Here is a 14,221-nt window from a genome sequence, read left to right as displayed (position 1 = left end):
ACGGAAATTGATCTCTGCTCAGGCCTAGCCTGTATATTTGGTGGGGATCAACTCAAAATCTAGGCAACACCGGCAAAGAAATCAAAATTTTCAAGTTTTAGCTAAGAAAAGAGAGTTTTACTTTAGTGAAGTCCAGCCAAGTCAATTATTGCCCTTTCACTCTTATTTGCGATAGTTATTTGCGGGTTGTCACCTAAAATGTAAAGGGTTCTGTTAATTACTTTTTAAAAGAGTAAGATTGTTTTGAAACTGTGCTTCTGAGGCATATAGCCCCAAGGGAATAGTAATTACACTTAATAAGAGCCTCTTCCATTCAATTATATCGTGGTATTTATTCAAGCCGTCGATTCAGCAGCGACACATTCGTAAGACTGATCGGGAGACATCCACTTCGGACGGCCTTCACTCAAGGTAGGTTGTCATACTCTAATCTTTTACCATATTTTCACTATGAGTTCTTTAAGCAAGTTGCATGCTTGTTCCGATTGTAAAGACGGAGACTTTTGAATGTTTGAGTTATTGTCATTGTTATGAGGTTCAAATCTGGTTAAATTGATGATACGTTTGTCCTATTTATGTCAAATGTTTTGTACAATCTAAATTAAGAATCATCAATGTTTTTCGGGCTGCGGAAGACAGGAGGATCTTAAACTCTAATTTTCTCTCAGCTTCCGTATATCATGAATTAATATATCTGTTGATCGCAACATTTATTTGCAATAAACGGCGGCGACCCTCTCAAGTCATTGCCTTGTTTTCAAGCCGCCATCAAAACAAACATGCAACACAGAATGTAAAGCAAGTAAAGCAAATAATACAGAAATAAGGAATTGTGAAATAAGCAAACTTTGCCAGTCCTTGAAACGTCAAGTCATTGAAACTTATAGGATGATTTTGGAATATTGTGGAACCGTTTGGTACCTGTCAAAAATGATAGACATTAAATCAAATTGCCAAGCTAGAGCAACGAACACCCGACATTTTTGTCCTGACGTTGCTGATAACTTTAACGGTGTTAAATATTGGAAACGCTGTAAGAAACGTTTAAAAAAGCTATGATACCTTACCTACCAACTTTGTCTGACTCACTTATGACATTAGAGAAGTAAACATCATTTAACAGAGTTGCAATATAACCACTGTGTCACATACATACTGTACCGTTTCGTTTTTTCCAGCATTACGTCTATAAATTGTTTTTAGATTTACTCATTCACCATTGAAATTTGCAAAAATACTGCAGAAAATAACCGTCGGTTTCTTGCTGGCAGAAATCGCGCATAACATCTGCTTATTCACAATATTAATGCCCCTCATTTTACAAAACAAGATACAACAAAAAAAGGCGAATTTCGTTGACATTCTTTCTTCTTGGAGACTTTTATCACAGACTAACTGCTTATTTTACATCATAGATAACTTCCTTGCTTTGCCCATCCATATCCATGACCATAAACTGTACAAAAGCAGTAGTCATTCTCAACAAAATGGAAAATAGCTACATCGACATTCCGGAGCAATTTTTCGGTACACAACCTCAGTAGTTACCTTGCAATGTTGTTTTGACCTATCTTGTGCCCCAATCTAGCATATAAAGGATTCCGTACTTTCAATTATCATGTTGTGTACACATTTAAAAATGTGTGGATTTTTGAAAGATTGCTGAAGCGAAGACTAAAACCATCTTTTGTTAACTTGAAACACATAAAATCTTTAAGTTGTGAAGAATACAATGTTGATCAACATGAATTATGATGATAATACAGTTCTTTTGGACAAGTAGTAAGATGTCTACTGCTTGTAATAATTGTCAAGTTATCACAGAAAGAGGAATTTTGAAATAGGAATCTGATTTGGACTATTCCACTACAGACAAAGGGGGTGTTGAAAGACCGAATTTGATTGATGAAACTAATGGTCGACAGCGACGGCTATCTTTCATTGGGGATTTCCTGAAGTGTCAAATAGGGATTAGCAAAGGTGTTGATACAGAGGTAACGTTTAACCACTCCAGATATCTGTTTTGATTTATGATTTATGATTTATGTCAGTTTTGTATGTCGTGCTGACGCCAGAATAAACCCCATTGAACAACTAGCTACAAATGTAGGAGAAGAAAAGAACTTGTTTAGTTCACGAAATATATTCTAAAATAATGTAAAATGTATGTATTTGACTTCGCAGAATTCCTCTTACATGCATCTATATTTTACATCAATGCAGTTAAACAAACAACAAAAGAGTTCATTTTTTGGGGTCTAACATTTCGGAACATGAAAAGGTTTAAGCCTGGACACCACGGGTCAATGTACGGATATCGCCTCGGGCGGAACGGAGTTAGTCCCCGTAACGACCCAAGCTGGCGGCACGGTCTCTGTCTTCTGTCACTTTTATCAACAAAATCACCTCGTTCCACAATTGTCTTATCTTAAACACCAGTCATATTGTCTTCTTCAATTGATGAAGCGGCAGATTAGTTGACTTAAGACACGCCAGTGGGGCGTAGTTTAAATAAGAAACAGTGTTTTAAAATGTATATTGTACTTTGGTGTGTTTATCATGGTTTTTAGAAGTATAGAACGTCGCGATTTGTTTGTTTCATATTTCCGGAGACCGCCTTGAGGCATAATACACCAGTTTTATACAGTGGAATAGTAGCGCCAATGTGCTGTAGATCAAAATAAGATACAGTGTTTTAAGATATACTTTTTACTTTGGTGTGTTTGTAGTTATTTTTTGAAGTATAGAACGTCGCGATTTGTTTCTTTGTTTCACATAACCGGTAAACCATCTTTCGGCGAAACACACCAGTTTTCTACAGAAAGTACAAGCTATCTAGGATCAGACTGTAAGGTTTGATCCACTCACATCGGGAAGGATGCCTGCTCTTTTCGATAAGTGTGGCAGGTTCTTTAACGTGATGGAGGTGTGGCTCTCCTCAAACTCCTCGAATCAATGTGATTGTAAAGATATTAGGGGAAATTACGCCTCTTCCTATTGCTGACTGTTTTGATGTGCATATGAATAGGGGATTCTTATCTTTCTCCTTAAAGGACGTAGAATGGAGCTCCTTAAACCGTGCAACACAAGTGCCTTCGGAGGAGGGTTCAGTTCGGAGGGTCCGTCTCCTCTCGTGGGGTCCACCGCGACGGGCGAGCCGAGAGTCTCGGCGTTCACCTCCGTGTCCGTCCCGACCAGCTCGCCGCCGATGTCCGCTGCCGACGCCAAACTTGCGGTATCTCTACCCGGACACTCCATGCCGTGTATACAGACCCAGTTAGAGATGTACCACAGGTAAACTTTTGATCGTTCTTCCTGGCAACACATATGTACCCTTTTAGAGGTAGTCTGCACAGGGTGTGGGGACAACGCTCTACTTCAAATTTGGGAAAGTCGGCTACGTATTTGGCTAGATTCAGGACCTGTCTACGTTCTACGCAACGGAACTAGTACTAGAGTGCTGATGCGAACGAAATCATAGAAAAGCATTCTCCATCGCAGAGAGAAAAAAAGAGAAGAAATAAAACTAGAATACAAAATTAACAACGAAAATAAAAAAAGCTCAACGTCAAAAGGAATCAGGTTTCACTTCTAAAGGCTTTTGATATTAATTGTCCCGAATGTTTGCTTTTAGATATTTTGTTTTGTATCATAACGGAAATGCAGGTTTTTCTTTAGAAAAAGAAAAACGGATTTTTCACTCCCCGCCCCTTTAGGTCGTACCTCCAGGACACGGGATTTGGATCGTACTCGGACTATGGTTACGGTGGGGGAACCAGTCTACCTGCCCTGCCTCCCGGATACTGTGAGTAACATAACATTTTACATTCTATACTAGTTCTTCAGTTACAATGATTTATACCATGAAACCATCCATATCATAGAGACATAGTTCCTCGTGTGTCGTTCGTGAGGGATTGCATTCTATATTTCGGATGGTGACGTAAAGCCAGTGGCCCCGCGTATGGGGGGAGGGCTTCAAGCGTCAAACCGCTGCAGTTAAAAGAATCCACCACACTTATGTAGTATGGGTGACCCGGCGTGCTCGGCTGACAACCACAGCGAAGCGAGGCTACATTGCACCAACATTTAGTACTAGTTCAGTCGGCTCCTCTACCTTAAGCGTTTTAGATACAACAGAGACCGGATACTGTGTACTTAAATTGTATACATTGTGTAGTGGTGGCGTTGTAGAATGTACTTAGCACAGAAGCAAACCCAAAGAGAAAGTTTTAGTGTGTGAGTACTTTGAGGCAACAAAATTTCTTGCTCGCTATTAGTTATAGATGAAAAATAACGCTGCATGCACCGTGCTGCAGTTTAATTTCCTTTAACTTTCATCCCCCACGCCAGCTGCAGCTGCAACACACACCACCCGGAAACACCTGCCACCCTATAGAATCACTCTGTAATCCACAAACAACCATCGGGGTACATTATAATCATAAAACATATGACGGCTTTATAGAAATTCTTATGATTAGACCATAATGTACATTTGATAGCGTGATAAAGACATCAATACGATTGGGAATGATAAATCGTTAATCATGTCACGATACGTGCGAACCAAACACGTTTGTAGGGAGTTGTCTGTTGGTTGTAGCCAATGCTTGTCGCTTGTTTTCAAGTAGGTAGAAATAATGATTTTACTATTGACAAATATTTGCTCAGCTCTATGTAATAAGCGATACATTACTTATTACACATCCTTAGTATGCTTGTAGAAATGCTTGTTTTCCCTTTTCAAGTAATTTCTTTTATAAAGTTCTAAAGTAGGAAGAAATGCACGTTTCATTCTGAATCAATTATATACATGTAAGCTCCAGGCGATGTGATATATATCAAATGAAGAAGTCTTACTACACCATGATTGACCAAAATACAGCAATGAAGTTATTTATGTTATCAATGCTGCACTATAAACTTGCTATCGTAAACGACCAGGTTAATTCAGGAAATAACTCTGATTTCGGTCCAAGGCCTTAGTTTTGGAACTTTGCCCAGGCTCGTACGAAGTTAAAAGCCTTGGCGTTCGCGAGTCTTGCAGGACTATGAAGCTAGAAGCCTATAAGTTTTTCATACTCTACGTATACCTCTTGTTGTTTTTTGTCTCTACAAACCCCACAAAAAAAGACAAAGTAGAAAAACACGTCAAAAACTAGCCGGAACCCCTCCTCTGCTTGGAGAGTTGCGTTAGAGAACTAGCTCCACTACTAGATAAACTATGAAGCTAGAAGCATAATTATGAAGCTGTTTTCCGTACTATAACTCTTGTTGTTCTGCCCATAGTCCCAATAAGGCGTCGACGAAAGGACAGCAGACAGCGGCGGCAGAGAACAACGTTCACTACCGAACAGACTATGAAGTTAGAGATAGAGTACAACAGGACTGAGTATATCACAAGACCAAGACGGTAAGTCAAATGAAGAGACAGAAATCAAACAAACCACAAAACATAGATTTGAAAAACTGCTAATAATCAAGAAACGAAGGAAGGAAAGAAAGTAAGGAAACCGCCGGTCAAGTTGTTGAAATTCATATAGTACTAAAATACCATGTAGAAACTAAAGTAGATAGAGATGACAAGCGAACAAATACAACATAGCTGTCTACAAACGCAGCTTTCTTATCATCATACTTTATATCCTTAAATAATTTATCCACTTGTAATGTATATCTCTGTTCGTCAAATTTGGCATTTTATGTGAGTCAACTTGGTAGAGGTTTTTGAATGTTTCTTTACCCTTATGTAACGCCACCACAACTTGAAAAACCCTATACATAGACATATTAAGTACAATTCATGCTACATTTTCAATGATCATTGTGCTGTTGTTGTTTGTAGGTTTGAGTTGGCCGAAATGTTGAGCCTGTCCGAGACACAAATCAAGATCTGGTTCCAGAACCGCCGTGCGAAGGACAAACGGATCGAAAAAGCGCAGTTGGACCAACAATACAGGTATGATACTAAAACACCAGTACAACGTATCGTATACATCTTTGGTATGGTTTCCTATATAGCCTGAATGTAATGTAGGTAAATATCATCATTGGTTTTATCATCATTCATTTCACAAACAGTACCATTAATACAATAAAATCGTACAATGTCATCACCTCACAGCCATCTCAGTGTGAACAATGGCGTTTACAAAACAATGGAAGTAAAACATATAACTTAACAATAGTAAAATTCTTATAAGTTCTTGATAGGCCAACTATACGGGGTTGTTTAAAGGTGGACAGGGTATGGTATCTTGTTGTATCGCGCTGGCAATTGGTCAAGTTCCGTCTGTTGTCTCGTTGTACCCTGGTCTGTGGCGGCCAGTGTCGGTACATTGTAGAAGTTCGCTACTGTACGTTTTGCTACATGACAATTAAGTTATTTTGCTACATGGCACAAGTTGTTTCGCTACATGGTACAAGTTGTTTAGCTACATTTGAGTGTTATTTCTCTAGATAGACTATTAGCATTAGAAATCGTATTCCTGCAATCACTTACGTATTCATAGATGTCAACGAATGAAGTCATGACACCTGTCTTAGCTATCCGTATGTCACAACAGCTAATGTTACATTCCTCCTTCATCTAAGATTACTTCTCTCAGCTATATCACCTTGAAGGATCTGTTGTACAAAGTTTGGGTTTAGCACAAATATTCAGCCTCGTTACCTCTCAAGACCGCAGCTTCAATACTAGGACGGGTTAAAAGAAAAATGTGAAACACAGATTCCTTTGAAGATTGTGAAAGAAAGAAATGTTATTTATCAACGCAGCTATTCCAGCTATGTAGATCCTCCACCTAGCCGTGTGAAAATGTCACGCTGGGATAACGCCAGTGCAAAATTACATAATTACTCAAATTGTCTGTGGATTCCTTTAGATGATATCACAATGGAAAGATAGTTTTCATTCCATTTTACAATGAAAAAATGTAGATATGATTCTATCAAACAAACCCTTTGAAAAACATATGTAGACTCTTTACCTGACCTGGGGTACCACCATCACTTATTGTCCTTACGTCCTTTTTTCAACCTCGTACTGGAAAAATCTAACTTTTTGTGCATACCATTAATGTTCAAAGAAAAACAAAGAAAAGATTGAAATTTCATACTAGATTGACCACAAGTATTTTTCTAACAATTGTAATTTCCATAACAAGATTTCCTCAAATATTTTCTCTAGGAGACTGTAGTTGTCTTAGTGAAACTTGACAGTCGCTAGGGTTTCAGATATCTGAACTCCAGGAATTCCAAAATCAGCACTAATAACTAGAAGTATTTCTTTGTTTAGACCGAATGTTTTGTCTTGCCTTTGCTATGGTTTAGATTAACAATTCAAATTTTCACCAATTTGCTCTTAGCATAGAAACCATATTTCATCGATGGTATGCACTATTTCCCTGTTTCGCTTAACGTAAACCAATCAAAGAAGTCATACTGTTATGTTCGTAGCGTTGCAAAGCGATATCTCAACATTACACCAGCAATTGTGCTCAAGCTGCGGTAATAGAGTTTACTTGTTGTCGGATAGGTGTAGGTTATCTGCTAAAATGTCATTGGATCCAAAAGATGATGGAAATGAGTTGAGATAACATGATTTGTTGTGTCATGTCACCAAAGATCATCTAAAGCAGATAATTTCTCTTTGACACTCTGATAACAAGGTGCCAATGTAAATGATGATTTTTCAATTGGCAGCATAGTATCTTTTTTATCTATTTTAAACTGCACGCGTTCCAACTTGCACAAACATAGCAAACAGGAAAGGCCCTTTCTAAAACGACTACCACTCACTGAAGTCTAGAATCTGCTAGAAGAATTGGCAATATCGGATTCTCAATCCGCTTTTGTCCTGAGGTAATTTTCGTCGCCAGCCTGGCTCAATTTTGCCGGTCCCTTGTAGTGGGAAAGTGCGGCGGTTCAAAGCGGATTTATCAGCAGTTTCCATCTGTTGCCGAGAGACAATAGAGATACCTGAGGCGATCGTTCGTTCTCACAGCAGAAGAAAAAAAACTGGGCCAGTTAACAGGTGGAACCGACGATGACGACATTCTGAAAGCATCTAAATGTGTAATTTTATTTGCCCTCGGTGTCAATGATTTTTATCTATACTACAATCATCGTTTGCGGTTCCTATGTTGTCCAATACAGCTGTCATGGGGATGTCTACTGTACACACACGTCTACGCTATTCTAAAAGCGTCCAGGCAGAACCCTTATTAGTTGTCTGATTGCTTGGACTCAGGGAAAAGAGATGTTGTTCCAGTCCTGAGTGTTAGTTCAGTGCCCAGAAGTGGTCTTCGTCTCTTGACCTTACACTGAGCAAAAAGTCGTAAAGCAAAACTACCAGACGGTCTTTGTGCAATGCTTCAAATATCGAACCCAAACTATTTTGTAGATAATTTTTTTCTCATAAGAGATGCATCCATTCAGTATTGTTTAGTTCCTAATTAATGATGTTAACGCACTTAAATAACTGTCACTTAATTTCGTGGTAGAACGGAAAAGAGGTTCTCGTAGTCGAAACACTTCTCTTGTACAGTAGTAAAATACATTCAAAACGTATGTTCGCGGTGTTATGAATGCGCGGTGGAGAGATCACCGTGAAAATGAAATCACCGCGAACATGTCAAGATTTACAGTAAGCTCAATGTGTAGATAAAAGACCTCGAGGTACAACGCTAGGTAATTAAGGTTCTTGCAATAACATACTATTTGCAGTTCAGTGAAAGGACAAGAGACGTCTTTTTTGCACAGGGATAAGAAAAATTAAAACTGGCTCAATATTGTCCCTACACAAATATCAATTATCAACATGTCAGCGAAGGGAGGGAAAATTCGCTAAAAGTGCTCTCTCTCTCGCACGCACGCACACGCACACACACTCTCTTTAATGGTATGGAATAGCGTCTTTCATTCATGTCAATGTACTTTATTGTTGTTTGCATGTTTGACAAGATCTGACACCTTTTGTCTCGACCATAGGTGTTTGGGCCTGCCCTCACCCTACGCTCATGCCTACGGCGGCTACTGCGGTGCTTGTTACTACCGGGAAAAAAATGGCGGCTCTGGTCTCCCCTGTACATCCGGGTTCTGCGGAACGGAGGGAAACCACCATAAATCTGTCAAAGCGTGATCACGTGATGATCACGTGGTGTCAACGTGATATGTAAAGAACATCGTTCTGTTGTCAAGATATCAGATTTGTCACTTCTGAAGTGTTGAAAGTTTACAAACAATGCCTCATGTATACAGCTATGGCATAGCGTGCCTTTGGAATCGTATAGTTGACGGTCAAAGTCGTCGTTTTGTCCAAATACCTTTATCATGTCGTCCATATGTGTATATATCTATGTATGTATGTTTAGTCTGTGTAACACAAAATCTCACTGTCCTGGGCTCTATAGAACCCCTGACAGCAGAGAGGCCTAACCATGAGGCCAGAAGTGTGATTTAGTCAGGCTATATGTATTTTAAGGTCACTAAAAGTAATGCATTATCGTTAGATTGTATCAATTTTTCTTAAAAGTCGCAATATTGAATAGCTGTACATACACAGAGTTGAAACTTGGAGAAGTTAGGATTAAAATTCTATTGTGTAATTAGTCGTCACAATTCGACATGTGATGGTCGCATGCATACGTACTTCCATTGCCCATAGCCTTTGATCGAAAATGTATGCAATGTACTTAAACACTGATATATGTTGGAGAAACATTTCTGTTATTCAGTATAGTTATGAATAAGGTCTTCATTCGTGGTATATGTATGCATATTTATATGGAGAAATGAATGTACAGTAGGTCAGAATCATGGTGCATATAGAGAACTAAATAGTGAGAATCACAATAAAACAACGTGGAAAGAAATGAAAATATTCTTGTGGACAGCGCAAGTCTTTATTCTAGTAAACTTATTGCAGTTTTTTATGGCAACAAAAGATGATCTTGGAAAATTTGTGTCGCAATAGTAACAGAGTGTTGGTCTTATTCAATGCACTGAAGGTAAAATTATGTACTGTTGTGCTGGTTGGAATTTCTTATGGCACCTGAAATAAGTTTTTTTTGCAAAAACAAACAATGTTTTCCAGCCAAAACTTCCACTTTTTTGGCAGTAAAACGAAAGTTCAGGTCTTCCTGCCCCCCGCTGAGGTTTCTTATACCAAAGATCTGTAAAGAATTATCGGGAAGAAAGGGCACTTTGACACAAAGATTCCCTTTTGACACATCCTAATCATAGATTTCTGGTCAGATCTTCAGGATTTGAAGAGATACAATTGTGCATTAGACGAGAGACCATGTCACTAAGCCGGGGTTTAGAATGCCACGCTTTTTATACAAACCAGGAAAGAGCCACGAGATAAAGTAGATTTACATACACTCCTCAGGCCTTGGAGAAAATGTTGTGTTTCCGGTTACCGACTGGCCGCAGGGAAAACCTGGTGGCGGGAGGGGGGGTGGTTGACTGCTGGCAAGGAACATGAACATTTCGATCCGACATATGAGTGATGAAAGCGTCGTAGAATCGTTTTTCAACATGAATATTGTCCACATTTGTGTTGCGATAGAAAAAGTGATATAAACATACACATCAAACAAGGATATGATGTTTGAATATAAACGTATATACCAGTGTCCTTATTCATTTCTGTTTTACATCGTTAAACTGTATATGTTGGATCACTTCGGCCGAAATCTACTTACCGACCCAATTTTTCAACAGTAATTTTCTTAGGCCATACAAGTTTATCTAGAGCAAGCGACCAGGTTCTGTAACAGACAATTTTTCAGTAACATAACGATGATAAACTGAGAAACGGGCCAAAATACAGTATCCTACATATCTAATGGTTGAGGAAAAAGCAACATTTAGTCTTATTACCTGGTGGTAACGTAAGAATCGAGAGTAGGGAGTATGATAGTAATGGTTTAGTTCCAATACCATCAGTATGGTGCATGTTTGGTGTATACATTCATTAAATAATACTATTGTTGTACTGTTGTTGGAGACAATAAGAAAATGTTGTATTTTTTGTGTCATAATTATACTCACTTTAAAACGATGTATCTTAAGTTGATGTTAACGTTAGAAATGCGGAACGAGATGCTTGATTTAAACAAAAATATGTCCCCTTTTCACGTAATCTCTTTTTATATTGACAGTTATGAGGTTTTCCTTGTGGTAACTGTTTACTTGAATCCTGGTAAGCCCCTAGAATGGTCGTATCGCTCGGCGCCCGTCCCCATGTAATCCTGAGCTTCGTTTCGCTACCGTTTGGTACCAGTACCCGCTCTCCCTGATATAAACAAGCCACACGTTGGATAATGTTTGAAAGCCTTATAACTGCTGTCACGTAACACCAAAACAATCCAATGTGATTATTAGACAAACATCACTAATCTAATTATCTTTTAGATAGCTCAGTGTGTTCACTCCTGTACTTATCCACAACAACAGTAGCTTCCTTGGTCACTGCGTGCCCGTGTGTGTGGAAAAGTAGCGGGTTAAAAAGGATTTCCGCGCACTTAGGTGTTGTTTATTCATAGCAAATGGTATTTGTTTCCAGTTTGGAGGCTTATGGTGTGATTTATTTCAACATGGGCGGTCCATGGAAATCTGCAAGCAGATGTAAGGATCCGGCTCATTCTCGATGTTTGACGTCTAGTTTTACAGCGTTGATATTCTTTTCTAGTATTGAATATTTAACGGGACGATCCGTTTAAAAAGTAAAACACTAGAAAAGAGCAAATGCTTTATTTGCTTTAGTTGCAATGCGCTAAACCCATGAAGGCCGAATGTGCAATTTGTTTAAATGTTTTACGGGACATTACAGTTTGATATCTAGCACAATAGCACGATGTTTCAAGCCCCTGCGACACATTCCGGGCTTTCGGGCGGCTTTGGTCCTGACCCAAAAAAGATTGACGATGGGAATAGAGTAGTGACCTACAGTCCATCCTATCTTAGCTTCAGTTTAATTCTTTAGTCGCATCTAATAAGAGTCTTTCCTGAGTTTGACTCGAAAATTTCATAGTCATCTGGCGCAGACGACTTTAAAAAGTTGTAGGCACCCTCGCCAACGAACTCTCAACCTCAGATGACCTTAGATACTTTTGATACTTAAATGCATTTGCTACTACTGTATACAGGATTTGATCATGAAGTTGTAAGCAGCTATATAGCCTACAGACAGCTGAATCTGACCCTGTGTCATTATCCAAATGACACACCCTTAAACTAGCTAAATCTTACCCTGTTTTATAAAATGACACACCCTACAAATAACTAAATCTGGCCCTGTGTCTTAAGATAACACACTCTACCAATAGCTGAATCTGACCCTGTATCACTTGAATGGCACATCCTACAAATAGTTAAATCTGACCCTGTGTTTCACATCTTGATTAGTTTTGATTTTGTCACTTCCCAAGTTTCTTTTCGAACTTATGTTGGCTTGCCGTGAGATGGCCGTGAGACTGGTTCCTAGATGTCTTTCTCTTCAGGGACGATAGGGGTCGCTCATATCTCGATAACAGAATTCACTAATCTCCAAGCATCGGTGGCAAAGCAGTATCCAAAGAGCAAAACAGTATCTCTACGGTGGCCTATTGGAGATGTGTTGGACCTTTGGATGCTGATTCTTGGCACCGATGGATCTGCTTTGAAATTACTAATGTGCTACCTGTCGTTTGGGACAAGTTGTAATTTTTCTATCCATCTTCAAATTATTGCTGTTTTCATATTGCTGTGAGCGCGAAGCAATGCGAAGTTTTCAATTGCTATCACCTTCTTGAGTAGTTTGTTTGAATTTTTTTTTTGGGGGGGGGGGAAATAATTTCAACGCCTCCTTGCAATTGCTGCTGGTTGAGTCGGCAGCTCTTTCTTTATGACTTTTTGACGCTGAAATGTCTTGCGGGTTCCCCGATATAGCAGTATAAAACACCTGCAAGAGATGACCTTCACAAAGAATGCCTTCAATTTTCATTGTAAATTTCTTCTACAGAATCAACCAGAAAAAGGCAATTATCATTATATCCGGAATCAACATATGGTTTCAAACAACGACTCCTGGCGAAGGATGAGTGAATTGCTGCTGATAAAGTAGTCAGTGCTGATTTTTCTCTTTGACCTTCATGAGGCTAACTTCCCTTGCGGGATCGAAGAACTCTTTCACGGCAAGTTCTGTTGCAGCTGTGTAGATAGCAGTGATGAACCTCTGTAAGAGATGTCACATACAGATGATAGATCCTTTGACAATTTCAATGACTGGATTGTCGTAGGTTAAGCTTCGCATGAATCATAGTTTCTAACCAATCTGAGTCAGCCTCCAGACCAATATAGCACACCCGTGAACGTGGATGCTTTGCTGTTTGCTACCACACAATGTATTAGGAGTAACGGCTCCCTTGGAAATCAGTTACATAGTTAACTAAAGGGACCACCCTAAAGATTAATAAATAAGATGATAAACGGCGAAAACAACCGCAGCGGTAAATTTTTTAAGTAGCTGTTTTAACAATATAACTTTTACTGAGGTGACAAATTCTCCCACAATGGTAATATTTTCATTGGAAAAGTTGAAAAAGAATGTATGACATTTAATGAAATTGGCTAGAAACACGGGACTACTATCTAGGACATATCAGCTTCGTTAACAATACTATCAATCTCAGTGACATCATGTACAGACATTTGTGGATTTGATATTTGGCTTAAATTGTCTGCAGATTCTGATTAGCCAGATTTCGTTTATAGGACTGAAAGTAGGTCCTCACAGCGCATGATACATAGTATAGTAAAAACTCGCAAGAATTAAGCAGCAAAAAGAGAAAGAAACAAAACATAGCCTGAACATAAAAAGTATTTGTGGCTACTGTGTGACTTTAATGCTAATCATAAGTCTACACATAGACGTGGATGATTCCTTTTTAATGCGAAAGTTTTTCATTGCAAAAAGTGAACGAGTAAGCGTCATCATATACATATACATCATATACATATGAAACACATGGCCTATTTAGACTAAGGCAGACACATTTCATTTTCTTTTAAATGTTATTAATCGCGGCAAAATATTGCCCAGACTAATGCGGTTTCAATATTCGGCAAAAGATTGTCTACTGACGTATTTTCATTTAATCCAGAGTTCTATTTAAGGGCTGCAAACCAGGCAGTGCAGCACAACTGTAAACTCAGGCGAGCTCTGATAGCT

General features: G+C 38.9%; 1 protein-coding gene across 1 annotated transcript; it reads left to right on the top strand.

Moving 5' to 3' along the window:
- Positions 1–292: 292 nt before the first annotated feature.
- LOC136446134 (homeobox protein rough-like) lies at positions 293–9,884 on the top strand. The gene is made up of 6 exons (XM_066444424.1): positions 293–411; positions 3,054–3,294; positions 3,717–3,805; positions 5,293–5,416; positions 5,849–5,962; positions 8,995–9,884. Exons 2-6 carry the CDS (start codon positions 3,062–3,064, stop codon positions 9,143–9,145), a joined length of 711 nt encoding a protein of 236 aa, XP_066300521.1. The 5' UTR covers positions 293–411; positions 3,054–3,061; the 3' UTR covers positions 9,146–9,884.
- Positions 9,885–14,221: the final 4,337 nt, after the last annotated feature.

The sequence above is a fragment of the Branchiostoma lanceolatum genome, chromosome 12, assembly GCF_035083965.1.
Source record: "Branchiostoma lanceolatum isolate klBraLanc5 chromosome 12, klBraLanc5.hap2, whole genome shotgun sequence".
NCBI lineage: Eukaryota > Metazoa > Chordata > Leptocardii > Amphioxiformes > Branchiostomatidae > Branchiostoma > Branchiostoma lanceolatum.
This window is presented reverse-complemented; position numbering and strand designations above follow the sequence as displayed.

Coding starts and splice junctions, on each gene's coding strand:
- LOC136446134 (XM_066444424.1), top strand. CDS start 3,062: ATGGAGCTCCTTAAACCGTGCAACACAAGTGCCTTCGGAGGAGGGTTC. Junction 3,806..5,292: donor TGCCCTGCCTCCCGGATACT/GTGAGTAACATA, acceptor TTCTGCCCATAG/TCCCAATAAGGCGTCGACGA. Junction 5,417..5,848: donor TATATCACAAGACCAAGACG/GTAAGTCAAATG, acceptor TGTTGTTTGTAG/GTTTGAGTTGGCCGAAATGT.